The sequence below is a fragment of the Dipodomys merriami genome, unplaced genomic scaffold (genome assembly GCF_024711535.1).
Source record: "Dipodomys merriami isolate MVZ:Mamm:240054 unplaced genomic scaffold, mDipMer1.0.p SCAF_63, whole genome shotgun sequence".
Taxonomy (NCBI): Eukaryota; Metazoa; Chordata; class Mammalia; order Rodentia; family Heteromyidae; genus Dipodomys; species Dipodomys merriami.
The window spans coordinates 4964063-4991716 of NW_027206213.1; the positions used below are offsets into that span (position 1 = coordinate 4964063).

Below are 27654 nucleotides of genomic sequence, written 5' to 3' on the forward strand. Positions count from 1 at the left end.
TTTCTTTTAAATTATTTTATTTTTGTGTAAGCTAAAAGGAAATTTACACACTGAAATCTCAAAGACCTTGGGCATGCGCATTAACCCTGTTAGAGGTTCTTCTACATGTCTCTCTTTTTTCCATAGGAATTTCCCCAAACATTTAAAACCCATAGTTTTCACTGTATATACAGCCTAAACCATAGCAATCTATGATTATGTCATTTTACACTGTGCAAAATCCTCAAAAAATAGTGGTACAATAGAACAAAAATCAGTACAAGAAAATTTCATTGTAAGACATTCATAAAACTTGGTCCTTCTTCAAATCAAACAGATTTAAAACAGACACAATCTCTTTGACCCCTCCAATCAAGTTCTGACAATGATCCATATCCTATAGCAAAAAGAGTCATCGATGAAGTAGCTAGCAAAAGGTCAAATAGCAATATGCCAGATTGAAAAGATTTAAAAAAGAGCCATAAAATGTTAACCAAAGCCAGATCTGAAACAAACCCATCACACACAAAATTAAAAAAAAAACTAACCAGGGACTTTGGACCTTATTTATGATAGCAAAAGTAATCCAACATGACATGAAAAAGTAAGAGGACATTCAAAGCAACTGGAAAAGGCTGAAGGGGATTTCAGACAGTGGAGATCTGAATTTTTTTAATTTTTTTTTTATTTCAAAAGTTTTGTAAGAAGGACACCACCAGTGTATTTCACAAAGACATAAATGTATACACCCCAGCAACACAAAAAGAATAAATCTTCAAAAATGTTCATCCCCGATTATTTACATTTTTCTAATATAAATTTAGGACTTCAGTATGTAAATAAAATATACATTACTATGTATACCTTTCTAGTGCGGCTTACCAACAAATCAGCTGAAGTTGAATTTTTTTTTTTAATCAGAGCAGGTATGCTTTTGATGGTATGGAAGGGAAAGAGGAGAGAAAAAGGATTTGAAACTGTCCAGTTCAGCCCGTGATCAGTCGGCCTGTGCTTGGGAGCTTGTGGAAGGTGTTAAGGTGGCAGGGAACATCAACACCTTGGCATGCATGAACGTCAGGTCAGGAAGGCTGGCAATCACCTTGACGGCTTCTTCACTCAAGTGTTCTTCTCTTTTTGGTTTCCTATGAACGGATGAAAAAAAGGCAAGTGTGTTAATGGGACTTTGCTGTAGGTTGGATGGGAGAAAGCCATTCTCAGGGTGGGGAGTTAGCAATCTTTGGTACTTAAGCAAAGACTGGTACTTCCTTTGGTGTATGTGCTTCTTGTGCCCCGTGCTGAATCTCTTATGAACAACAACAAATGGGCTGCTTTTGTATTTTTGTTAGGGCTAGCACATACACACAGTCAGTCACATGTACAGCTCACCTTTGCTTAAGGCTAGAAGTATCTGCCCAGGCATACAGCAGTGTAATGGCGTTAAAGTTCTAATAACACTCTATCTAATTGGATTTTCCCCTACTCCTGTGAAACTTACCAAAATTACCTCCACACAAAACATGTGGCACAAGGTATTGGAAGTCATCTTAACCTCAGGCTTTCTTTATTCCCATGGGAAACTCCAGGAGAGGGAGCCCTCAGCCTGGCTGGGATACAGGCAGGATCTTTACCTCCTATGGTCTTTGAAATGACATCTATTTTACTACACTGACCCCCAGTGACCAGTTTGGGGCCTAACACAGATATGCAAAATGCCTGCTAAGCCAGGTAGACGAGCTGTAGGAAATGCCAGTCAAATGTGACTCAAATGAGGTATGTAGAAAAAAGCAGGGAACTGGTGGTTCATGCCTGTAATCCTATCTATTCAGAAGGCTGAGATCTGAGGATCATAGTTCCAAGCCAGCCCAGGCAGGAAAGTCCATGAGACTCTCTATCTCCTATTAACCCCCAGAAAACTGGAAGTGGAGCTGTGGCTCAAACTGGTAGAGCACTAACGTTGAGCAAAAAGAGCTCAGGGACAGCACCCAGGCCCTGAGTTCAAGCCCCACAACCAAAAACCAAACATAAAAAACAACAACAAAAGGGATGGAGGATATAAGCTAGCTGAGAAGGAACTGAGGACATGCAGCTGGGAACAAAATCTGGATTGAATATTGGTTTGTACAAAACAGGAACAACAGTGTCAGTGAAATATGAATCCAGCCTGAATCTTTTATGAAATGAAAACTCAATGAAACCAACAGATACACATCATTGAGTAAACAAGTTTAATTCAGTATAGATTATATCTGATTTTTGTTTAAAAAATATAGGTAAGAATTTATCATGGAAAAGAGACTTGAAAAGAATGCACACCAAGGGAGTCACAGTGATTTAAATGTAAAGAATGTAAAACTTCAATTTTCTACCTTCTTACAGTATGACTTTACTGCTTTTGTAATTAAAAAAAAATGCCTATTTGACACAATAACAAATGAGACTGTCTAGATGAATTTCCCCTTTTGTGGAGTACAGCTGGAATGGGCTTTCACAAAGAAACAGTGTGTAAAAATTAGTATAGGTTTTAAAAAAGCACGATACAACTAATGTTACATTTTAGAGGCACTACCTGGAGGCAATGTAAAGTTATACTTTTAAAATTCACATAATTTACATTTGTGCATTTGTAGTTATAAGATACATATGCCAGTCTTCATAGGTAAGAATCTAATTTTGATCTTTATTCTCACTGGTTAAAAAACAAATAACAGGGCTGGGAAGGTGGCTCAGTGGTAGTGTGCTTTCCTTGCATGCATGAGGCCCTGGGTTCGATTCCTCAGCACCACATAAGCAAAAAATGCTGGAAGTGGTGCTGTGGTTCAAGTGGTAGATTGCTAGCTTTGAGCTGAAGAGGTGAGGGACAGCACCCAGGACTGACAAAAACAAACAAACAAAAACAAAACAAAGGGTGAGCCAATGCAACAGTGATACTCACAAGACACTATGTTAGAAATGAACTTTACAACTGGGGGGTGGGAGAGGTGGGAAAGTGGGAGAAAACAAGGGAAGGGGTAGCACTGTTTAACAGAAATGTAACCTCTTTGTACATCACCTTTACAATACAATACAATATTATTTAAAAAAGAAATTGTTTCTAATGCAAGGTTGATTAGCTTGGTAGTATGGAAATAGTTCTTGGAGAACTCTGCAAAGTTCTATTTGGAAATGATATTTCTATAATAAAACCTTTTATTATAGATTTATACAATATTATTAATAAAATTTATTGGGAGAATAAAATAGAACACAACTAAAAGGCCAGGAAGAAGCTGTGTTTCTATATCCATTTCCCCATACATAACAAGCATGCCAAGATCTTTCCATAATACTGGGACAACTGTACATACTCATGTAAAGACAGACAGGCCCTCTATGTCACAACGTATAAAAATTAATAAAGAATGGATCAGACGTAGGTATAAATCTTCCTGAATTAGGCAATGGTTGCTTAGACCTAAAGTAAAGCAACAAAAGAGAAAAAAATACATACAAATTGGCTCCATCAAAATGAAAACTTTGTTTTAATGGATGCTCTAAAAAAAATACAACCTGCAGAATGGGAGAAAAAATATGCAGATTATATAGCTGATAAAAGTCTAGTATTGGTAATTTATAAGGAACTCTTTCAAATTAAATAATTTAAACACAGGCAAAGGGACTGAGTGACATTTCTCCAAAGAAGATACACAAATGGTTAATATTGTTAGCCACCCGGAAAATGCAAATAAAAAAAAGACAGTAAAATACCATTCCAAATCCACTAGGATGGCTATCACCAAAAAGAAAGACAGTAACAAGTGTTGGTAAGAATGTAAAGTTGAAAAGCTTATATAATTGGTAGGACTTTTTTTCCCTTAAAAAAACTATTATTGTAAAGGTAATGTCCAGAAGGGTTACCATTTCATAAGTCAGGTAATGAGTACATTTCTTTTTTTCTTTTCTTTTTTTTTTTTGTTGTTGTTGGTGGGGCTTGAACTCTGGGTCTGGGTGCTGTTCCTTGAGCTGAGCTCAAGGCTAGCTAGTGCTTTACCACTTGAGCCACAGCACTACTTCTGGTTTTCTGGTGTTTTACTAGAAATAAGAGTCTCACAGACTTTCCTGCCCTGGCTGGCTTTGAACTGTGATCCTCAGATCTCAGCCTCCAGAGTAGTTAGGCTTACAGGCGTGAGCCACCAGCACCCAGCTGTACATTTCCTTTCAGACAATGTTATCCCTTCCTTGGCTCTCTCCCAGTTTTCCCTTCTCCCTGCTCACAAGTTGTATCATTTATAGTACCATACTACCACTGCATTTGTTTGTTATCATGGGACTTTAAATACTAAGACTTAAGGATATTTGAACTTCTCACTATTTTCAAACAGCATATTTTCCTTAAAAAAAATTGAAAGTTGGCACACTATGTTTTCAGTTTCTTTTTCCGTGAGTGTGTGTGTGTGGGGGGGGGCACTGGAGTTTGAACTCAGAGCATAACATTTGCTAGGCAGGTGCTCTACCATTCAGCCATATCCTTAGCTGTTTTACTTCAGTTTTCATGTATAGTCATGTGTGTGCGTGCATGTGTGCATGTGTATGTCCTTAGCTTGAAGTCAGGGCTTGGGCTTTTTTGCTTAAGACTAGTGCTCACTCATTTGAGCCAAAGATCCACTTCTGGTTTTTTGGTAGTTAATTGAAGATAAAGAATCTTATATACTTTCCTGCCTGGGCTAACTTTAAATCACCATCCTTAGATCTCAGCCTCCTTACCTTAGTAGCTAAGGATTACAAGCATGAGCCACTATCTCCTGACTGGCCTTGCATTTTTTTGCCTGGGGTCAGCCTTGGACTTTGTTCTATCCATGGTCTCTTAAATAGCTAGGATAAAGATGTATGCTAAAATGCCCTGGTTCACTGATTTCACTTTTTGCTTGGGGTGGCCTGGTACTGTAATCCTCCTGATCTCTGCTCCTGAATAGCTGGGATTATAAGCAGGAATATTCATGCCTAGTTTATTTTGTTTTAAATATAAAGTTGGGGCTAAGAGTGTAGGTAAGTGATAGAGTCTGCTTACCATTTACAAACTGGTTTTTTTTTTTTTTTGGTCATGGGGCTTGAACTCTGGGCCTGGGCACTGTCCCTCAGCTCTTCAGCTCAAGGCTAGCACTCTACTACTTCAGCCACTGCCCCACTTCCAGTTTTATGAGTGGTTTATTGGAGATAAGAGCCTCAAGGACTTTTGTGCCCGAGCTGGCTTTGAACTTCAATCCTCAGATCTCAGCCTTCTGAGTAGCTAAGATTACAGGCGTGAGCCACCAGCACCCAGCTGCAAACTGGGTTTTGATCCATAGCACTTTAATAAGTTAGACAATTGCCAGAGATAATTTACTGCAACTATACCATTGCCCCTTCAGGATGCATGTGATAGCTTTAGCTCATTGTTTTAGTTGAGAATAAGAGAAAAATGAGAAAGACTTAGTGATAGGGATTGAGAAACACTCTATACACACAGTATGTTTCAAGGGTGAGTTTAAAAATCAGGAAAGCAGGCTAGTTAACGTGGTTTGGAGCTCCTCCTAATGGTACAAGGAGTACTTTTCAGCACTGGAGCTTTAAAACAATGTTGAGACTCCAAGGGGGAAAATGGTGAGGAAACAGTAGGTCTGTCCCAGGAACAGCTTGACAGTGAATATATCAGGTTGGCTTTAAAGTCACACATGTGCATTTATTTGCTTTCAGTTAACATATGTAGAAGAAGTGGATGAGAAATTAGGAAGAGAATGTTACCTTGAAGAAATGATTTAGAAAGAGAAGTTAAATGCCTGCACCAAGCCCATGATAGCTAGGCTTACAAGGAGGTCCCTGTAGTAGGAGGCTTTGGTAGTGCCAAGTGGCACCATGATGACTCGGGGCAATGGAGGGAGTCTGTGGACAGAAAGGGCCTGCTTTCAGGCTACGTCTATTCTAGGGGAAAGTAATATCTGTTGATTTAATAAATATGGCTTACAATATAGTTTTAAATTTAAGATATAGCTTTAAGACAGAAAAGAGGAGGTGGATTTTTCAATAAAATTGATAAATGTGAATTTAACATGTGAATGGTGTGTTTATGAAAGAGAAAGCTGTACTAATCTCCTAAACAGGTAACTAACATGTAACTACTCTTCATTTATTTTTTATGCAGACCTTGGGTCTTGAACTCAGGGTTTGGGTTCTGGCTCTTGAGCTTCTTTTGCTCAAGGATAGTACTCTACCACTGGAGCCAAAGCTCTATTTCTGGCTTTCTGGTAGTTAATGGAGTCTCATAGACTTTCCTGACTAGACTGGCTTCAAACTTTGATCCTTAGAGTTCAGCCTGCTGAGTAGCTAGTATTACAGGCATGAGCCACTAGTATGTGGCCCAATATTCCTCTTTAAAATGCTGATGAATTATGGATGCAGAACTGGCAGGTCAACCAATCAGTATTTACAAGTGATATCCTGGCTCATTATGACTGCCTTTCTATTAAGAACTGGCTTATTATTCTTACATGTCAAATCAATGGGTTATTCCATTGCTTACTTACATCAATTAAAGGTTTCACGAATCCTATGCTTGAGGCCCTGTCTCTGGTTCCAACACTGATAGTTAACGGCTTCTTTAAAGGCTGTATCACTAGAGTTAACTGCTTCTTTAAAGGCTGTATCACTAAGAGGTTTCCAGGAAGCTTGAGAAGGGAGGGTTTTACAGAGGCCTGGGGATTTAGCTCTGAGGAAGAGTGCCTGTTTAGGAAGACTTCATACCTCCATCAGTGAAAATCTGGAAATATGAGTGGCTATTTATCCTATGTTAACTTGGAAGTAAAAAAAAATTAGCCTAGATGCACACACTATGAGTATGAAACTTGGTTCCCAAAGATGATCTTAGTAATCATGACAGGAAAGAGAAATGTTTCTACAATGACTTCTAGATCTCAATACTTTAATCAGAATTATTTTCTCATCAATGTGGCTTTTTTTTTTTTTCTACAAAGTTGAGGGAATTGGGAGAAGGGAAGGAAAAGCCAAACAACATCTGTCAGTCCTTTCCAGACTTATGAAATAACTCTGCTTTAACAAAGTTCATCATTAGACATAATTTGGTAACATTTTCTTAGGCATCTGTTGGCTTTTAAAAAATATAAAGTAGTTTAATACAATATCCTGAAACACTGCCAATTTACATCCCTTTTGCCTTTGGTCTCAGAATTCAACATTAGGGTATAATTAACACTACCTGCTTATTTACCTGGTAGATGTGCTTGTCTTCTCTACTGTGGACATGAGTCTTGCAAACGCATCAGTCACTTTGAGGCTTGAGGTGGAAAGTTCCAGCTTAGAAGTTGTTAATTCATACAACTCTGGATCCACACCTTGTAGTATGAAATGACAGTCAGTGATGGCAAACTGCCTGGGTTACTCAATCAGCCACAATCTAAGATGCAGCAGCAATGTTCTGTAAACATCTGAGCCTCTCACAAGTTCAACCCATTTGTAGAACACTGTGATACTGTGTTTATTTTTTAAACTACAAAAATAAAACTACTATTTTTTAAAAACTCGTAATTTGAATTACATTTATCTTTAAATTTATGTAGTACCTGCTTCCCAAATATTTTAAAAAATTTCTACCTTCTATAGAAAACTCTCAGCTTTGGATTGTTGTCAGTGTTTCATAAATAGAAACTCTATTTTTAAACTCTCAATTTTTAACTTTTGAGCCTTCCTCTACCTTCCCTAGCCATTTTTTCTTCCTTATTTTCTTCTACAGCAAGAGACTTAGAAGCTAATATAAACTTCAAACATAGTTAATGATTTGGTTATTTTACATGACTGTTTAACTTAATATATTATAAACACATTAAAAACATGAACTATTATTCAAATCATCAAATGACCATATTGTTCTTTTTCAGGTAAGAGGTGGGAAGGAAAAAATAGTTTCAGAAACAGTGACATCAAAGCACTACTCTAACACAAAAATTCTTACCTCCAGGTTATATTTCTATAGTCTTATATCTAAATTTAGCAGCCTATAGTTCAAATATCTAATTAAAATTCAAAAGGAGCCTAATTTAGAGAACTGAAATGCAAAAGTCTACAATGAAAAATCCTCCCATCTTCACAAAAATGATTTATGATTTTTATAACTGTAATATAGGCTTATATTAAATGATTACAGAAACACTAGAAAAGCTAAATATTTTAACTTACTCTAAACTTTGGGTAATAAATATACTCCAATAAAAATGTTTTTAATACTGTTCTCCTTGGTGCTACCAAATTAGAGTAGAAACTTCAGTAGTTGTACACTATAAAGAAAAGTAGACTGTAAAAAAAAATGTTTTACTCAGTGTTGCATGTCTGTCTGTCTATCTATGTATCTGTCTGTCTGTCTATGTATGTATGTATGTATGTATGTATGTATCCATCTATCTACTTCTTCAATTTTTACTTGTTTGGAGAGGAGGGGAGTTATGGGCATTTCAATTGTCTGTGGTGGCCTTGAACTCCTCAGCTCAAATGACCCTTCCATCCCTGCCTCCCAGGTAGCTGGACTATAGGTGTGCATGGTTGTACCTGGCTGGTTTTGTTTCTTTTTAAAAAAAACCCTGCAAGACTGGATTATAATCAAACCTATTATATCTAACAGACATATTTACACTAACAAAGTCCCTCTTTTTAGGATATTTCAAGGTAAAAAAAAATCACAATTGGCTTCTTTCTCTGTAGATGACTGGCATATATAAACATAGAACTCAGATGTTTACAGAAATTGAACAAGCAAAAGCGGCTTCCATAGTTATCAAGTCCAAGGGAGGAAGGCTATAGAAAATGTAAGCTGACTCTTCCAAGTTCTCAATATTTCATTAAGGTATAGTTTCAAAGTGTACTTATTAAATGGCTTCTCTGGTTCTACAGTAAGTATACGGACTGCATTTAAATGCACAAATGTACAAAATCATGTCTATAAAGGGATTCAACAAACCCCAGGCATTTTTCCTCCTCTACTATTAAAGGTTAGACTCCAAGAAATTGAAGATTAAATTGATGTCTAATCATATAGTGCAGAATAAGTAATTGCATTCTGACTGCCATCAGGAAAGTGCAAGGGAAATCTTAGTTTGGCTTACTAGATACTGGCCACTTGGCTGTCACGTAGTAAAGTTGCTCATTAAAAATATGGCGGCAACAACAACAACAACAACAAACCCTAAAAGATCACTCCCTCATCTTCCTTTTGCTAAACAAATAAATATAACCAAAGGACTCTTAAAATCCACCATAACAAATATGGTTCAAGTCTTCTGAAACAAAGCAATTACCTAGTTTACCCTAATAATTGGAGAGTACTTTTTTAATGAAGTTTTTTTCTCCCACAGAACCTTAATGAGGCATAGTTTAATTACGTAATTAAAGCTAGCCAACCAAGTTCTACGCCAACCTCCTAAGAATCACACACAAACTAACCGCAAGCTAAGACAAAATGACTTTCCCAGAAACAAGTCAGAAAAAGTGCAAGCAGGTGGTAAAATGTCACTGAGGCAGGTGTTGACACCTGTAGCTTGATGGTAAGTTTTAACAAAACCTAATAGCAATAAAAAGCCAAAGCAAATCTATTATAATCAAATTTATATAGCAGCTAGAGCATATTAATGGAAATACTTAATAGAAATATTTAAATGGCTCCAAGTGAAAGAGGACTGAATTCTGACTGTGCTAATTCCACTCTCATTATAGCTCTACGCTTTTCAAACTGCTTGCTCTTTGTGTAGCTGTGTACACTGAGAATGACTGCCAGCTCAGTTCTGTAATGTCTTTGTGTTGCCAGATTATTTGTGTTCCTATGGATGGCTTTAAAATGAGTTTTTATGTAAGCAAAAATTAAATCTAAGTCAAAATTTAGATATCCAAAAGAAAAAATGTAGCCTCATAACCTGTAATTAATATAGGTTATGACTAAATAGCAGCAAATTTTAAATGGGAGCTTCAGAATTCTTGGGAATATATTAATAAAGGAAATTTCCCCCTTATTTTGGCAATTTTTTGGCTGCTCCCTTTTATTCCATTAAGTATTATAAAATGTCATACAACTCTAGTTCATTCCAAAGATCGAATTAATAAGTAATTTAAGTAAATAGTAAAATATCATCTTGAAATCAGAAGCAGACAGACTGGTTTTTTAAATATACTTGTAAAATCTTGAAAACAAAGAAAAAGGGAATGAGGAGCTTAGACTTTAGAAAAGTGCCGGGGCTCGGGCTTCACAGGACACTTTCCTAACTAGATCTGAGAAGGGCATCCCGGGTCCCTAGCTTGCCCACAGCCGACTGTAATTCTCCCCACATATTCCACTATGTTTCCTAAACTGTTGGAAGTGGGTGACTGGTCTATCCAGTGGAATAGAACAAATTCCCAGTAACTAAACTGGCTGTGAAACTGGCCACTGGTTGGGCACTGAGGGATCTTCACTATGCACTCAGTAGCCAGCATTCATTTAGCACCTAGTGGTTGGCTGATAAATACTGGGCATTATTACCAGATCATCATTTGGGATAATAAGGACTCATTAAAATCAAATACACTGCCGGGCGCTGGTGCCTCACGCCTGTAATCCTAGCTACTCAGGAGGCTGAGATCTGAGGATCGAGGTTCAAAGCCAGCCCGGGCAGGAGAGACTGTGAGACTCCTATCTCCAATAAACCACCAGAAAACCGGAAGTGGCGCTGTAGCTCAAGTGGTAGAGCGCTCGCCTTGAGCTGAAGAGCTGAGGGACAGCTCCCAGGCCCAGAGTTCAAGCCCCACGACCGACAAAAAAAAAAAAAAAAAAAAAATCAAATACACTGTAACATAAAAATGACATTATAACTTTTAATCTTTTATTTAGTTAGAAAATGGCAAAGTACATTAGTCCTTAGGTCAATAAACTTAGCCTCTGTATAACAGCATTCCAGTAACTTTTAATTTCTATCTTTTAGTAACTTATAGCAATTTTTTCTACTATTCTGTTAACTTTTATTTTCCTCTATGAGAAACCAGTAGTGTATTTTCTACATAAAAATAGTATTTCTGTATTATATAAATTATGTGCTAGACTTCAACATTCTGGAACCTAATTATGTATTTAGCAGCACTAATAAACAAAATACTAGAATCTGTAAAGCTTCTATCATTATAGGTACTATGTAAAATCTTTGTTGTATACTACTTTTTGTCATTGTTGTTTTGGTCTTGGGGCTTGAACTCAGGTCCTGGGCACTGTCCTTGAGCTTTTCTACTCATGTCTAGCACTTTACCACTTGAGCCAGATCCACTTCCAGCTTTTTTTGGTAGTCAATTGGAGATCAGTCTCATGGAATTTCCTGCCGAGGCTGGCTTTTGAACCTGATCCTCAGACTTTAGCTTCCTGAGTAGGTAGGATTACACTGTGAGACACCATGGCCGACTACTAAAATATTCTTATATTTCTAATCTTGTCCTTTTCCTAATGGTTTTTAGAGACTATGCCTTAAAAAGAAGCATGTAAAAGTAATTTTCTATTCTGAAGGGGTGAAAAAAACTTGCCCTAACTTTTTATGATATCAGGTCTGTATAATACTAGAAACTACTGTCAGCTTTGAGTACTACACTGAGAAGGTTTTTTTAAAAAGATGTATTTTACCAAAGTTATTTGTTGTGGTCAGATACTAGAAAAGAACAGGTAAATGAAAAAGTATTAAAAAGACATAGAATATCCAATCTACTTGTTTCCTTGTTTATAGGAAAGTCGTGTTGTGGTCATGCTTTTAGTAAATCAATTAGAATTGTGGTTTTAACACTCTGCTGACCTGGGATTGTGGTGCTGCTGCTAGAGCTACTGTCATCCACGGGCCCAAAGAAATCAAGGTTCAGAAGAGTGGAACCTCCACTAGCTTGAAATTCAGTGACCGTGTTGGTAGGCAGCCACACAGAAGGGAAGCCAAGGGAGGAGGGGTTATGTGTAAAAAGGGGTAAGACACACACTTGAACATGCAGGTTATAATTAGTAATCATTACACATCTTAAAAAAATCAACATTAAAACAATGTGTACAGTATTAGTTTTTCACCACTAAGGACATTTCTAAAGTAACAATTTAATTCAATGTACATTTTCTCATGTACAATGTAAAGAATATAACACTCAGAAAAGTTTTGGTTAGTTCAGTTCTCTCAAAACTGAAAGCCATACCAGAAAGACCACGGGGAAAGCGTACCCGTTAAAGGGAAACAATACTTTAATCTCAACCCAACATTAGATCACTGTACATGCCCAAATAAATCTTTCATGTTAGTAATGTTGGTTCCTAATTAATGATTAAAAGCAACAACACAGCTGTCAGTTTTAGGACATGCACCAATACATCAACTTAGTTTTATTTTTATAACATAAGGAGTGCCATAACTGCCCTACCCTGATGCACAAGCTGTACTGTTCCCCTTTAACTCTGCAACAGTAACCAGAAATAGTATACAGTTTTAAAGAAGTTGGTTGTTAATAAAAAGCACTATGATTTGACTGAAGACACCAGACAACATCAAAAGGTGCATCCAGGCTTTCCTTCAGCGCTATGTTATTCAATTGGATGCTTTCCAGATATCCTAGGACCCCAGCTATAAGACAAAACTCAGTGTTTTAGACAATGGTAATGATAATTGCCACTGAGATGATGATGACAGGTATTCTAGACAATGACTAAATAATTTAAGTAGCACAGGAGTAGAAGTAACTATATCTCAGGGTCCACTGGAAACTCATGGTGTAACCAGTAGCAACTAGCATTGTGTGTTAAAGACCCCGTATTACTAGAACAAGTTACTCCTTTTTCAGAATTTTCAATTAAAGCCACAAGCAACATCAGTGATCTCTGGAACTGCCTTACTAGAATCTGGAGATAAGTTTTAAAAAGGGATCAAGAAAACCATTCAGTTTCCATTTGCATGTAAGTGCTCTATAAAATATTATTAAGTCTGAAAACTACTTTGAGTCAAATATGGATTTGTCTGCACAATGTTTTTGGTTAAATAATTGTGCTTTGAAGCAGCCTGTAGCCACAAGACTTTGCATCCACAACAAAACAAAACAAAATCCCCTAAAACACCATAAAGTAAAACTACAGAAAAAAATTGACACAAACTTGTTCTAGCTAAAATATCATTTAAACTATCTAGATATTGAGAAAAAAACAGGCTTATTTCTGCTTTAAGATAAAGAAATTAAAACTTTACTTTGCTAATATTATATTTGGACATTGACACTGTTGATAATAGCAACAGTTACTATTCAGAAAGAAAGCCTGAATTTCCAAAGAGATCAGAATAAGAAGTTATGTTCAAACAAAAAGGGAAATCAGCAGAGAGAAGTTTGTCTGAACTTTGTAGCTTTCTTAGCTCTAGCTCTGGTGCTAGAGGCTCTAGGGAGAGACGTACCATCTAAAGGGTTAGTAAGGCCGCTGCTACTCCAGTCAAACTGGACGGGGGGTAGAGACTCCTAGAGTTGAAAACCAAAAAATCAAAATTAATCAGTACAGGTGTAACAACAAAGAATCCTTAAAAAACAAACAAAAAAACTATTATAGCAAGACCTAATATTAGGCAAGGAAGTACCTACAGACAAAATTGGGAGAACTTAAAACTTCAGGTTACTTGCAAGTATTACCACAAACTAAAACTGCAAAATTTATGAACAGTTCATCTGAGAAGTGGAACTATATTACATTTTCAAACAAATTTATGGACTTATTCTATGTCACAATTTCAATGTATTCACAAATCACAATTTAAACTATTAGGTTGATTACAAGAAAAGTATTTTAAAAATTAGTGATTAAATTTATTTTAAAGGACTAGTCATTTAAAATTTCTTAACATAAATATAATGCCATTAAGTATCAAACTGGAAGTAAGCTGAATTGTTAGTGTTACTAAGTAATTAATTGTATAATCTTGTATAATTAATTTAATTCCTCTCCTACATATAAAATGACAAGGGTCAAAGTCCAAGGTCTCTAGTTCTTTACAACTTTCCAATCTTTCCCCGCGCTCCCCCCCGCCCCCCCATTTGAGCCACACTTCCAGCCGAACTCTCTGTCGGTTAATTGGAGCTAGAATCTTTTGGACTGCCTTTGAACCACAATGGTCTGTCCTCAGCTTCCTGAGTAACTAGGATTATAAGCATAAGCCATTGGTACCTGGAACAACTTTCTGATTTCAAAAGAAATTATGGGCCTATATAAATGGAGCCTACATTTTTTTTAAATGTTGATTTCAGAAATTTAATTCATTATTCTTTTACCTTTTTTGGAGAGAGTCTCACTATGTTCTAGGGTAGTCTCAAACTTGTTATCTTCTTGCCTCAGCCTGCTAAGTGCTGAGATGGTGAGTGTACAATACTTTGCCAGATGTTTATTTCATCAAGTTCTCTGACTTAGAAATTATTTAATCAGATATCAGATTTTTTTTTTTCTGAGGCATATTCTTGCCATGTAGCCCAGGCTGGACTTGAACTCACAAACCATTTGTTTCCCAAGTACTGAGATTATAGGTGTATAGTATCACCCAAGAATTTTTAAGATAATGAAAAAGAATTATCAAAACTAATTTAACCTAGGTTTGCTAAACATACCAAGATAAACAAGGTTAAATATAAAATGGAAGGCAGTTTGAAAACATTTTAAAAATTAGCAGTCACATTTTCCAGGTGCCGATGGCTCACGCCTGTAATCCTAGCTACTTAGGAGGCTGAGATCTGAGGATCATGGTTCAAAGCCAGCCTGAGCAGGAAAAGTCCATGAAACTCTTATCTCCAATAAACCACCAGAAAACTGGAAGTGGTGCTGTGGCTCAAGTGGTAGAGTACTTGCCTTGAGCTGAAGAGCTCAGGGACAGCACCCAGGCCCAGAGTTCAAGCCCAATGACTGACCAAAAAAAAAAAAAAAAAAAAAAAAGAGGAAAAATTGGTATTTTTATTGGTCTTTCTTGCTTTGAAGGCAGTTAACTTGCATATTAATAGAATCCTCAGTTGCCTTTTTATTGAATGATACTACTTACCACTATGCTTTTTTAAAAAAATTAGGCATTATGAAAAATCTATACTTTTTTTTTTTTTTTTTTTTTTTGGTAAAGAAACTTTTCTGTGGGACAGGAGCATCTTGTCCTATATTAATACCATTTTGATACCTGGGTTACCAATGATAGAAACATTTTGTACACATCAAACTGACCTTTAGTAGAAATGCCTGGAGGTTGAGGAATGTATACAGGAAGTATAACATTAACATTAAGGGTACAGAGGTTAAGCTAGTAGGGGAGAGGGGAGTATCAACTATTACAATTCTTCATGATAGAGATGGAAGACTGCTCAGCTGTTGACTGCTCAAATTTAGATGAAACTACCCATGTGACAGTGATATAGAAATACATACACATATTATGCCAATATTTTTTCCTGGTTTTTAATGTTACACTATAATTATGTAAGATATAACCACGGGAGACACTGGTGAAAGGACACTGGCTATCTCTGTACTATCTTTGTAACTTCCTGTGAATCTATAATTATTTCAAGTAGGTTAAAAATAATGCTAGAGAAATCATAGTTAATCTCCAGCTTAAGCAGAAGATTAACTAAATTCAACTTATTTCACTTTTGGGTAAGTTAGGAAGATGGAAAACAAAAGACCTAAGCAAAACATAAAAACCTAATGACATTTCACAAGAAGTAAGCCAATGGCTTTAAGCAGGCAATGGCTTTAAGCAATGTACTATGAATAATTACTGCTACAGAGACCAAAAGCACTAAGGAAACAAAGTCATAACATAAAGTAGAACAGGTAAACTGGAGAAGGGAGATTTGGTTTCTAGGCCTAGATGCCACTGATGATTTTGAGTAATCATATAGCCTTTCCAAATATGTTTGCTTATTGAAAAAACAAGGAATGGTATCAGATAATCATGTTTTTTTTTTCCAGTATTAAAATCCTGATTCACAACTAAAATAGTCCCATCAAGTGGCTCAAGGAAGGAAGTTGAAGCTGCTTATAGTGACTAGGTGGATAACTCTAGCCAAGGTTAACTCTACTGCAGTTAATAGTGTGGTTAAGTATTAATTGCACTGGCAGGGGAATCAATAATGGCATCATGAGTAATAGTATGCTTTTGAAATTCAGTAGATAAAATAAACAACAGATATCACTGCTATTTATTACAGGAGCTATTGTTATACTTGAGCTATCTTACCAGGTAGCAGTAGCTTAGAAAAAAATATCAATTGTTTTGGAAACAGGGTCTTGCTATATATAGTCCAGGCTGGCCTCCAAGCCTCCTTGCCTCCGCCTCCTGAGTTCTAGGACTGCAATATGTGTCATGATGTTCAGCCCATTAAGTTATTAGTAAGCTTTTAATTACTTATTTACCTAGACAGGATCTTGCTATACAGTTCAGTCTGCCTTTAGCGTTCTAAGTACTGAAATTATAAGCATGCATCACCATGCCTGGCTAATAAGTCTTCAAATTTCCTAGTAAGAGATGCAATGATCACAAGATTGACAAATCCACCCCAAATTGGTGATTAAAAAAAAAAACAAAAACCAAAGCCAAGTCATTGCGTAGCCATACTAGGATAGAATAGGCAGACCCCAAAAGTATGTAGTCATCATGGAAATTATAACAACTGTGCTAAGTTTGATAGTCACTGTTTAAGAATACATGTTTTATAGGGGGGAAGAGGGAGAAAAATGAGGTACTAAGTCTTTCCTGACACAATTTGTTCAGCTTCTAACTGTATAGGCCATGACTATTTCATTTGAAAAATAACAGCACTGAACAGTATTACTGCATGGCCAAAAATGAAAATGAAAATTATATACAGCATGCCTAAAACTAGAGTTAAGGAAGCAAGCAAAACAATAAGTATATTATGAAAGCTCCATTTTCAATAAATGTACTAAGTACTTACTTTCCTAATAAATAACATTGTAGGAATAAGAATGTTGATCAAGGGAGAAATAGAAATGCACTGTGGGAGCGATACTTTTGGAATCTACCTGGATAAGGCAGGCCTGTGAGAGAAGTTGACAGCAGAAGGCAGGATAAGGAAGGTAACCGAGGACAGGTTCTACCTACTGAGTTGTTTTGTCCAAACCATATTTTTTGCTGCTCAATCACCAAAAAATCCAGGCCCCTTGCCCACTAATTCTGTACCAGAAATAATCTGACTTCAAGAATAAACCACAGGGTATGACCTGCATTTTACATCTTTTCTATAGTATGTTTTCAAAACATTAATTCTGCAGGGGTTAGGATTCCCCACTCCCCTGCTAAAAGGATTGTGTGACCTGTAAGTTTGAGAAATGTGATATGCATTTCCAAGTGTAATTATGAAGACATGATATATTTCCAGATTTTACCCTAGAAGCTTACTGTAGTGATTCCTGGGGATTTGTGTGCAACAGAACATATTTTAGGAGAAAAGCTGTTCAAATGTCAGATATAATTGAAGAACATATTTTGGAAATGGTAATTTTCACTTCAAAATATTTACCCCCTAAAAGTAAGCAAAAAAAAAAAAAATTAGTCCATTTTTCCCCAGATAAAAAGTGAGAGAACCAGGTGCTGATGGCTCATGCCTGTAATCCTAGCTATTCTGAAGATCTGGAGGACTGAGCTTTGAAGCCAGCCAGGGCAGAAAAGTCTGGGAGACTCCATCTTCAGTTAACCAGAAAAATGCTGGACTGGAGGTGTGGTTCAAGTAGTAGAGCACCAGATGAGCAAAAAATGCTGAGTAAGAGCTCAAAGACACGAGTTCATATTCTGGTGCAAGCACAAAAACAAGTGAGAACTGAATAGTAAACATAGTGGGCTAAACAAGGCAAAGGATAAAGGTAAGACAGCTTTTGTTGATTTATAAAACTTCATAGAATTTCAGGAAAAACCACAAGAGTCATGAAAGGCTGGTATAAATGCAGTGTGTACTTACAGATTTTTCTAATTAAGATCACATAATGTTCAAACTTTAAAGATACCTACTTGAAACTCTTGAAGATCGAAGGCCTGGACTGGTTTAAGGATTTAATCACCATTATCCTGTTCGCAAATTCTACCTTTGTTTTTGAAAATTACAGATAATTTGTCTACTACATTCTAAGAGATGTTGATGAACAATCAAAATCATGTCCCATTATAAATTAAAATTTAGAAATGTAAAACTAAAGGCTAAATATTAAGGACAGTAAAGTAGTATGTGCAGACATGTTCATACATGCACCAACATATCTATGGAAATGTAAGTATTTTTACCTGGAACTGATCAGATGGACACGTGTTCATCTCTGGTGTCATGGTGGTTGTCTGACCAATGGAAGCAATTTTTTCTGCAGCTGACAGTGGTTTCAATGGTTCCTTGGTGGGCTCTAACATACCCTGAAAAAGGTATATTAGTCATTACTTGAAGGAGGGGAGTCAACCCATAAACTTTATAAAAAGATAATCTAGAAGAAAAAAAAATCATTTGCAAAGTACTAAAGACAAAAAGGAACTATTCTTATATGTTGTTTACAGAGAATCTGTTTCACAAAGAGTGTGAGGACCTGAGTTCAAATGCTTGTACTGGCATCAGAAAATCATCTGTTCCACAATGTCTTTAGAATCCAAAGTATTTAATTTTTTATTTATTTACTTTTTTTTTTTTTTTTGTAGTACTAGGGTTTAAAATCAGAGCTTTGTGCTTGGTAGGCAGGTACTCTATCACTTGAGCCAGACCTTCAGTTCCTTATCAAGGAGAAAATACACCAGTAATTACTAATGTCAGCTAAAATTTCAAATCTTTTAAAATTTTTATTATTTGTATTTGGCAGTACTAGGGTTTCAACTCAGCTTTCTAGCTCACGGCTAGCAATCCCTACTGAGTCAGGTCTCCAGTTCAGCATTTTGCTAGTTAACTGGAGATGGAGTCTTACAGACCTTTCTGCTCAGGTTGGCTCTGAATCAATTGTGATCCTCCAGGTCTCAGCCTCCTGAGTAGCTAGGATTACAGGCATGAGCCACAGGTGCCTGAACAAAAGATTCCTAATTTGAATGAACACTTATACCCAAGGCTCTTAAATTGTGATCCCCTATCAGAATCTCTGCAGTACCCAAGAAGTTGTCAGATGTGTAAACTTTCAAGCTCTACCCCAACCATCCTGAATATGGTCTAGGGGTAGTATCCAGAAATCTGCTGAAGGCAAGGTTTGAGTGGTAGAGCCTAATCAGTCTAGTAAGCACATACTTCCAGAGTTCAAATCACAGTACTGTATAAACTAGAAAAAAGAAAAAAAAAAGCCTGAGAACCAAGAATTAAATGATCATTTTGAGTACTATTATTTCTCTAGAAGAAATGAAAAGATTACTGAACATCTCATGTATAAGATGCACCAAGAGAAAAATTTAGGTATAATTAAATTTTTTATTTTCCAACAAACAACTTAATGAAACATGAAGACACATAAACATCAAACTTTAAAATATAACCAAGTCTTGATAAAGAACAGAATGAAAACGTCTTAGCTTTCCAGGATGGGCATATATAAAAAAATTAACTCATTTAAATTATTAATGGAAAAACAAAGCATTAATTATGAATCCTGGATCATTTTCATTTACTATAATTTGGCATTTCCAAGCTTTTATACATCTGCATCTTCAATATTATACTATTTAATACGTGTACTAAAAAAAGTGTTTTTAGAGAATCTGATACTTCCATTTCTTTTTTTCTTTCTTTCTTTCTTTTTTTTTTTTGCCTGTACCAGGGCTCAAACTCTGGGCTTGGGTGTTGCCCCTGAGCTCCTTTGCCCTACCACTTCAAACGCAGAACTACTTCTGGCTTTTTCTGTGACTAATCTGAGATAAAAGTCTCAGACTTTCCTGCCTGAGGTGGCTTTGAACCACCTCCTGAGTAGTTAGGATTATAGGCATGAGCCACCATCACCCAGCCTTCAGAATCTTTTTTGAGAAGTTTAGAAAAGAATGAGTCCTTCAAAAATGTGTTTTTAGAAAGAGTTGTAAGTGCCAACATTATCAAGATAAAAATAATTTTGAATATAAAATACAGTATCTATACTTAATAGGTATAAAAATGTCCTGAGATTAATATTTAGATTTATGAGATCAAAAAGCAAATTATACATAAAATATATCCTTCAAATTACAACACTGACTACCCTTTTAAAATATATTTCCATTTCATATTATACAAGATGATTTTACAGGAAAAATGATAAATACATTGTATTTAGACACTTGTATACTCACCAATCCTGCTGCATACATGGGCACTATTACTGGCTGCTTCTTATTGCCCGTGAAGAGCTACACATGTGTTGGAGAGAAAGAACAAGTATTTACAGAATGATCTGTCATATAATGTATTTTGTATTATTTATTACACTATGACTAATAAATATTTTAAACTTCTCATATGGAGTTATGTGCTTTAAAATTTTTCCTCTTATAAAAGGGGCTAAAACGACTACCTTTTTGTTTTTGTGCTAGTCCTGGGGGCTGAATTTAGGACCTGGACACTGTCCCTGACTTTTTTTTCTCAAGGCTAGTGTTCTACCACTTGGGCCATATTTCTACTTCCAGACCTTTTTTTTTTTTTTTTTTTACTGGCCATGGGGCTTGAACTCTGGGTCTGGGTGCTATCCCTCAGCTCTTTAGCTCAGGGTGAGCACTCTACCACTCGAGCCATAGCACCACTTCCAGGTTTCTGGTGGTTTATTGGAGATAAAGAGTCTTAGGGACTTTCCTGCCCGGACTGGCTTTGAACTACAATCCTCAGATCTCAGCCTCCTGAGTAGCTAGGATTACAAGTGTGAGCCACAGGTGCCTGACTCACTTCCAGATTTTTGATGACTATTTTGGTTGGTTGTGGGGCTTGAACTCTGGGCCGGAGCACTGTCCCTCAGTTCTTCACCTCAGGGTGAGCACTCTACCACTTGAGCTACAGCACCACTTTTGGTTAATTGTAGGTAAGAGTCTCATGGACTTTCTTGCCTAGGCTGGCTTTGAACTTTGATCCTCAGATCTCAGTTTCCTGATTAGCTAGGATTACAGGCGTGAGCCACTGGTGCCTGGCTCAGATTTTTGATGATTAATTGGATATAACTATCTCATGGACTTTCCTGCTTATACTGGCTTTACACCATAATCCTTAAACCTCAGCCTCCTAAGTAGCTAACATTACAGGCATGAGCCCCTGGTGCCCAACTTATAACTAACTATCTTTAAAAAAAAAAAAAAAAGAAACATTACTTAGAGAAACATTTAAGTAGATTTCTGTTTAGACATCAACATATTTAAACTAAATGAACATTTTAGCTAATATTACATTTTCTGGAGAACTAGATCATCATAGCATGAACAGAAATTAACAAAATTTAAACATATATACGTTGATTAAATGTACTAACAAACTCACAATGTTTCGCGTATCTATTCCCAAGGAACACAAAAGCTTCTTGTTGCTGTGGGAGCCACCCCACTGGTATTTCAAGCCATGTGCATCATGGATATCCTGTAGCTCCGTCCAAACATCCAGCAGTTCTCTGAAAAGACCAGGATGAAGGTTACTCAAGAGCTTTCACTATGAATTCTAATTTCAATATGAATAGGACATATACATGCCAATTAATCTTGGGTCTAATGTAAGTGTACAACTTATCAAGAGACAACAGTCATTAGAAAGGCTAAGCTCATTTGAAATAACAAAAGCTCATTATCTGTGTTGATTTTTTTTTTTTTTTTTTTTTGGTGCTGGTACTGGAACTTCAACGTATGGCCTCATATCTCTAGAGGATAGCTTTTTCATTCAAGGCTGAAGCTCTACCCTTGAGCAATACCTCCATTTCTACCTTTTTGCTGGTTAAATAGAGATAAGAGTCTCATATGTCCGGCCAGGCTGGCTCTGAACCTCAATCCTCAGATCTTAGCTTCCTGAATAACTATGATTTTATGTATGTGTGTGTGTGTGTGTGTATATATATATATATATATATATATATATATATATATATATATATAAAGATAGATATACACACACATATATATGCATGTATATATAATATACACATAAAGTATATATTAAAGTATGTATCTAATCTTACACTCTTTTTCAGGTTCTAAGCTTCAAGCATTTCCTAGTCTACATATGCCAATCTGTAGACTGACTTTGCATATAGTTTCCCTTGCCTCTGGCCAACTATGGTCTGAAACTACTAAAAGAGAAATTCTAGTAATAATTCCTAAGTTGTAATGGATGCTTGTTCTGGCCATTTCCCTCATGCCATGCTATCACACAGGCACTGTATCATCTAACATCACTACAGATGGTGAGAACCATTCAGTATTTTGAGAGAGAGCAATCATACAACCTACAACTGTTACATTAGTTTTACTAGTTATTGGTTAAAATCTCTTAGCATGCTTGATTTATAAACTGGAGTTTTATCATAGGTTTGATAAATAGTAAAAAAGGAAAAAAGAAAAAAGAAAAACAACCCAAAACCCATCACCCCCTCCCCACAACAAAAACACAACAGGACTTAGTACTATCCAAAATACGAAGATCTTGCAACATATCTGCTATGGATTAGGAGTCTACCATGACTACTACTATTACTACTACTACTACTACTACTTTTAGTTTACATTTGTTATATAGGCAAATTTTTCATTGTTACTTTTCCATATGTTTATCACAATGTATTCCAATCAATTTCACACACCATTTTCCCTAGTACCCGTCCCCAAATAATTTCAACAGGTTTCATTGTTCTATTTTCACAGTTACAAATAATCTATTTCAATAGTATTCAACTTACCATGACCACTTCAATACCTGTGTGGTATTGGGTTGATGCACCATAAGTATTTTAGCTATAAGCGCCATAGTTCTTGGTAACTTGTTTCTATTATTTGGCTCCTATTATTAGTATTTTATATTTTCTATTTTATGGTATGTATTATTGTTTAGTCACATTATTTCCTCAGAAAGTTTTGGATTTCAGGTTTTGGATTAAGAATGATCAACCTATGTCAAGTCCAGGAAAAGTTTTATAAAGCAAACAAGGAGTTAGTGAACAATATGAGCAGTAGTTATATGATTACAATAAGGAAAAACTAAGAAAAATCAACAAAAAATGAGGATGCAAATATACTGGAAAGATGAAAAGAACTAGTACAGGTAAAACCTAATTCTCATTTAAGTCAGTAATAAAGATACATGCCTGTAATCCTTGTATTTGGGTGGCTAAAGTAGGAGGATTACAAAAGAGACCAGTTTTAGATACCAGTGAGGCCCTGTAGCAAAAACCCCACATTTATAATACTTGGAAGTCAAAATATGTAACATTGAGTAGAACACTGATTTAGCAACATCAAAAGAAACAGTTCAAGGGCTGAGAGGTGTGGTTTAAGTCGTAAAGTTTGTGCTTAGAACACAAAATCCTGAGTACAAACCCCATATTGTAATAAATAAACAAAGCAACCTCAAAGGCAAAGGAGTTTTTTCATTGTCTTACAGTGTAACAGGATTAAACTTCAACACAGTAATGAGTTAGAACTTTAATGCTGCATGGTAACCTTCTAAATTAGAACAATTGAAATTAACATAACCACATGTTATCCTAGAACTACTACTCACCCACTTTCAGCTAAGGCCTCTCTTGTTTTTACTGGCAAGGTACTTGTTTCCAGCAAGTGCTTCAGGGAAATAACTTCCTCTTCAGCATCAGGGACAGACATGGAAGGAAAACATGCTTCGAAAATTCGCTCCAGACGGTTTAACAAAGCTGACTGCATCAAAACACCACACAAAAGTTTATTTTCATTTCTCTAGTTTTAATCATGTGATAATTTTATCATGAACACACACACACACACACACACACACACACACACACACACACACACACACACACACACACACACACACACACACACACTATATCCACTACAGTAAGACAGTGAGGGAAACCTCCCCTCAGGAATAAAAAAAACTAAATAAAAGGACTGTAACTCCTCACTGAATGCTTTTTTAAAAATGGTGCAAATAGAATAGGGAACAAATAGAGGTAGCTGCATTCCAAGAAATCCTATCTGGTACTTTACACACATTATCTTACTTCTTCAAAATGAAATTACTACTGTATTATATAGTCAGAAAGTAACTTCAATGTTTGAATAATCTTCCCAATACTAAGTAAAAAATCAAACAAAAAAACCCAGACAGTATTCATATTCTACTACTCATGTATTAGAGTAAATCTAGAGATAGAGGAATGGTGAGATTGGATGGTATCATAGCTGATTAGAACTTTTCCTTGAAGATAAACACTTGAATTGTAAGATCCTTTTTGAAATATCTCAGTTGCTAATAGTGTAAAATCAGAGTAGGAAAGAATATATCTTTTTTTTTTTTTTTACTGATAAGAAATTCAGTAGGTAATTTATCATTTTGGCAATCTTCATTACCTTCTGTACTTTTCTTTGTTACATGTGTATGTGTATTTTAAAATAGAAACCTTTCCTCTAAGAAAAGCCTTCAGACACATTCCCTAGAGTATTTTCATAGAGAAAAAAAACTCATTTTGGAGTACTTTATTACTTTAAACTTGTTTTATAACTTTTTTTTGTATCACCAAGTTTACTGTTTATGTGCAACCTAAAGAAACATTTTTTTCCATTTTCTGAACTGTATTTCAGATACATATGCAATATTCTTGAACACAGCCCAATGTACTAGTTAAATAATAGCTAGGAATACAAATTGTTAATAAGTTAAAGTCTGTTGGAAGATTAAATGTACAATTGAACTGATACCCAGTGCAGAAGAAACATTCCATACCACCACAGTATTAATATATTTCCTGCCAAGTAACAAAAACAACATTAAATTCTGTTATGAAGTATAGTCAGGAAAAGGGAACATTTTTATACACATATTTTCCAAGCCAATCTTCCTTTTGGAAGCTACGTTAGAGCAAAAAAATTTAACACTGCATAATTAGTCTCAGGGTACTACTCTTCTGCTAAGTCTACAAAAGTTACTCTGATACCACCTTCATTATATTTATGAGTGAGAAGGGAAAAGGTCTCATTCTCAATTATGAACCCTTAAGTAAAGAGTAGACTCAAGATCCCAAGGCTTGTGAAACTTGAGTGTGTCAAGGGGACTCAGCACGTACTTGTTTCAACAGGGGGAATGGACAGACATGACTCTGAGAGGGATCAGGTAACTACTTAATTGGAAACCTGATGAGAATTTCTCTTCTAGACAAAGAAAGTAAATAAAAACTCACCTATGACCAAATTTTATTTCTCTGTAAATTCAACCTTTATTATATCCTCTTTGTTATCTTTCTAATGCGATGGAATAAAATGTTTTTCACTGGAAGAAAGCAATGACCCTAAAATATATTTAATCAGCTGGGCAATATTACACAGAACTCTTAAGTCTTAGGTATACTAGCAAAGATTATCAAATGAATGTAATGTTCTTGGGGAAAAGAAACATTCCATTAGCCTAATCACCTCAAATTTTTACTTCTCCCTCAACCTTTTCTCATAAAGGATATAATGTATATGGAAAAATTTTAAAGGAGTTTAACATATCTTTAGGATGAGAAACAAAATTTAATTGTTTCCATCCAGGAAATGTGGCAGATACATCTAATCCCAGTACTTGGGAGATGGGTAAAGGTAGAAGGATTGTAAAGACCTGATTCTAAAAGTCCAAAATGACAATAGCAACAATTAGGTTGCTTCAAATTTTTTGCTGAATGAAATAAAGCAGGGATCAGCTATCTATTCAACAGAGATCCAGACAGTAAATATTTTATGATTTAAATATTTTAAACCTGCAGCCCATCGATAAACAAGTAAGGGTGTGTTCCAGTAAAACTACTTACAAAAATAGGCACTAGGACAGATCTGTCCCCTGGGCCATACTCTGCCAACCCCTAAGGTAGAGCAACGAATAAACATTAAGTAACCAGAATCTACTAACGGTCTTACCCATAACAAGACAAAATTCAGTTCTGCAAGGAAGTGGCTAATAAACATTTCAGTTAATTTGTTCTTTCAAAAGTATCAATTTCTAACTATTCATGAAACTGATTTAATGGTAAAATTTCTTGCTGTCTTGTTCATGGTAGTAAATAATGCAAATTGGTATTTGCTACTAGTTAATTCCAGTAAGTAAATGCCTTTAATAGAAGGTTGTGAACCCAGGTACTAAGACTCAAGCTCTGTATTTATAACCTGGAGAAGCCAGGGTCTATCTCACAGAGTGGATGATAAACTCCTTACCCAGTGTGTGTCAGAGGCTGCAAGTTTTTATCATTACTACTATTATTGTATAGATGATATATTTAACAATAGCTTGCCAGAGAATGAAAACCAGGCTCAAAGCTCATTAAAGGTCGGGTGTCTGTGGCTCATGCCTGTAACTGTAGCTACTTGGGAGGCTGAGATTTGAGGATCACAGTTTGAAGCCAGCCAGAGGAGAAAAGTCCAAGAGACTATCTTCAATTAAGCACCAAAAAGTAGAGGTCAAGCATCAGAATTGGCAACTCCCCTCACTGCTCCCCCCCCCCCAAAAAAAAAGCTCACTAGGTCAGGCTCGGGAGGCTCATGACTGTAATCCTAGCTACTCAAGAGGCTGAGATCTGAGAATCGCATTCAAAGCCAGCCCGGGCAGGAAAGTCCATGTGACTCTTATCTCCAATAAGCCAGTCAGAAAACTGGAAGTGTGCAGTGGCTCAAGTGGTAGAGTGCTAGCCTTGAGCTGAAGAGCTGAGGGACAGCGCCCAGGCCCAGAGTTCAAGCCCCATGACTAAAAAAAAAAAAAAAAAAAAAAAAAAAAAAGCTCACTAAAGATGTTTCTCTACACCTGTTTAGTTTTTTAAGTCACATGAAAATACTGGCTTCACTCTATTAATTCCTATCATATTAGAGTGAAGCAAGAAATTGGACCCAAGTTTTTTGCATCTTCTCCAATATCTTTCCATTGAATGTGTGTTTATGTAGTTAATTTTCAAGTAGCTGTATATATTTTTCTTTTTAGTAATACAAGAGTTCAAACTCAAGAGCCTTCTACTTGCTAGGTCAGCTCTTTACTACTTAAGGCATGTCTCCAGTCCTGTTTTGCATTAATTATCAATCTTCCCGTTCTCAGTCTCCCAAGTAGCTTAAAGGGCAAAATAGGTACTCAGTTCAAGTATCTATTCTTGAGTCTTATGTAAAGACAATCTATTACTGCTATTCCTTCTCGCAGTACTAGAATCTGTTATTGCTACTCCAAGTTTTTAATTTTGGATATCATGGTTGGTTTATTGGCATTTTTTAGTTGTCTTGATTGCATTAGGAAAACAAAAAGTTTGAGTATAGGTAGGTATGCTGAAGAGCATATTGCTTTCCCCAAAAGACAATACAGCTAAAAGTTTAAAAGAAGAAAAGATGGAATGTAGTCCAAGTAAGTTGATAGAGAAGACAAAAATAGAGAAAACAAAGACTTGATAAAGAAGACAACTAATATAATGAAGAAAATAACCTTTCATAAAGAACAGTTTCTCTTGTGACCAAATAGGATTCTTAGAAGAAAGATTCACACACACACTTTTTTTTGGTA

At 36.0% G+C, this 27654-nt stretch overlaps 1 protein-coding gene across 5 annotated transcripts in view; it reads right to left on the minus strand.

Annotated features, from left to right (window-relative positions):
• Aftph (aftiphilin) overlaps positions 1-27654 on the minus strand; it is a 69574-nt gene continuing 41920 nt past the window's right edge. For 3 of the 5 annotated variants that reach the window (XM_070004527.1, XM_070004526.1, XM_070004528.1), the window contains 8 exons: positions 23668-23819; positions 21445-21571; positions 20277-20333; positions 18282-18404; positions 13416-13476; positions 11796-11879; positions 7217-7340; positions 1-1121 (listed from right to left, as the gene is read on the minus strand). In XM_070004527.1, the coding sequence (XP_069860628.1) occupies positions 977-1121; positions 7217-7340; positions 11796-11879; positions 13416-13476; positions 18282-18404; positions 20277-20333; positions 21445-21571; positions 23668-23819 (873 nt within the window). In that variant the 3' untranslated portion in view covers positions 1-976. Of the gene's footprint in view, positions 1122-7216; positions 7341-11795; positions 11880-13415; positions 13477-18281; positions 18405-20276; positions 20334-21444; positions 21572-23667; positions 23820-27654 lie in introns of those variants that run through there. The other 2 variants (XM_070004529.1, XM_070004530.1) reach the window with 2 other exon arrangements.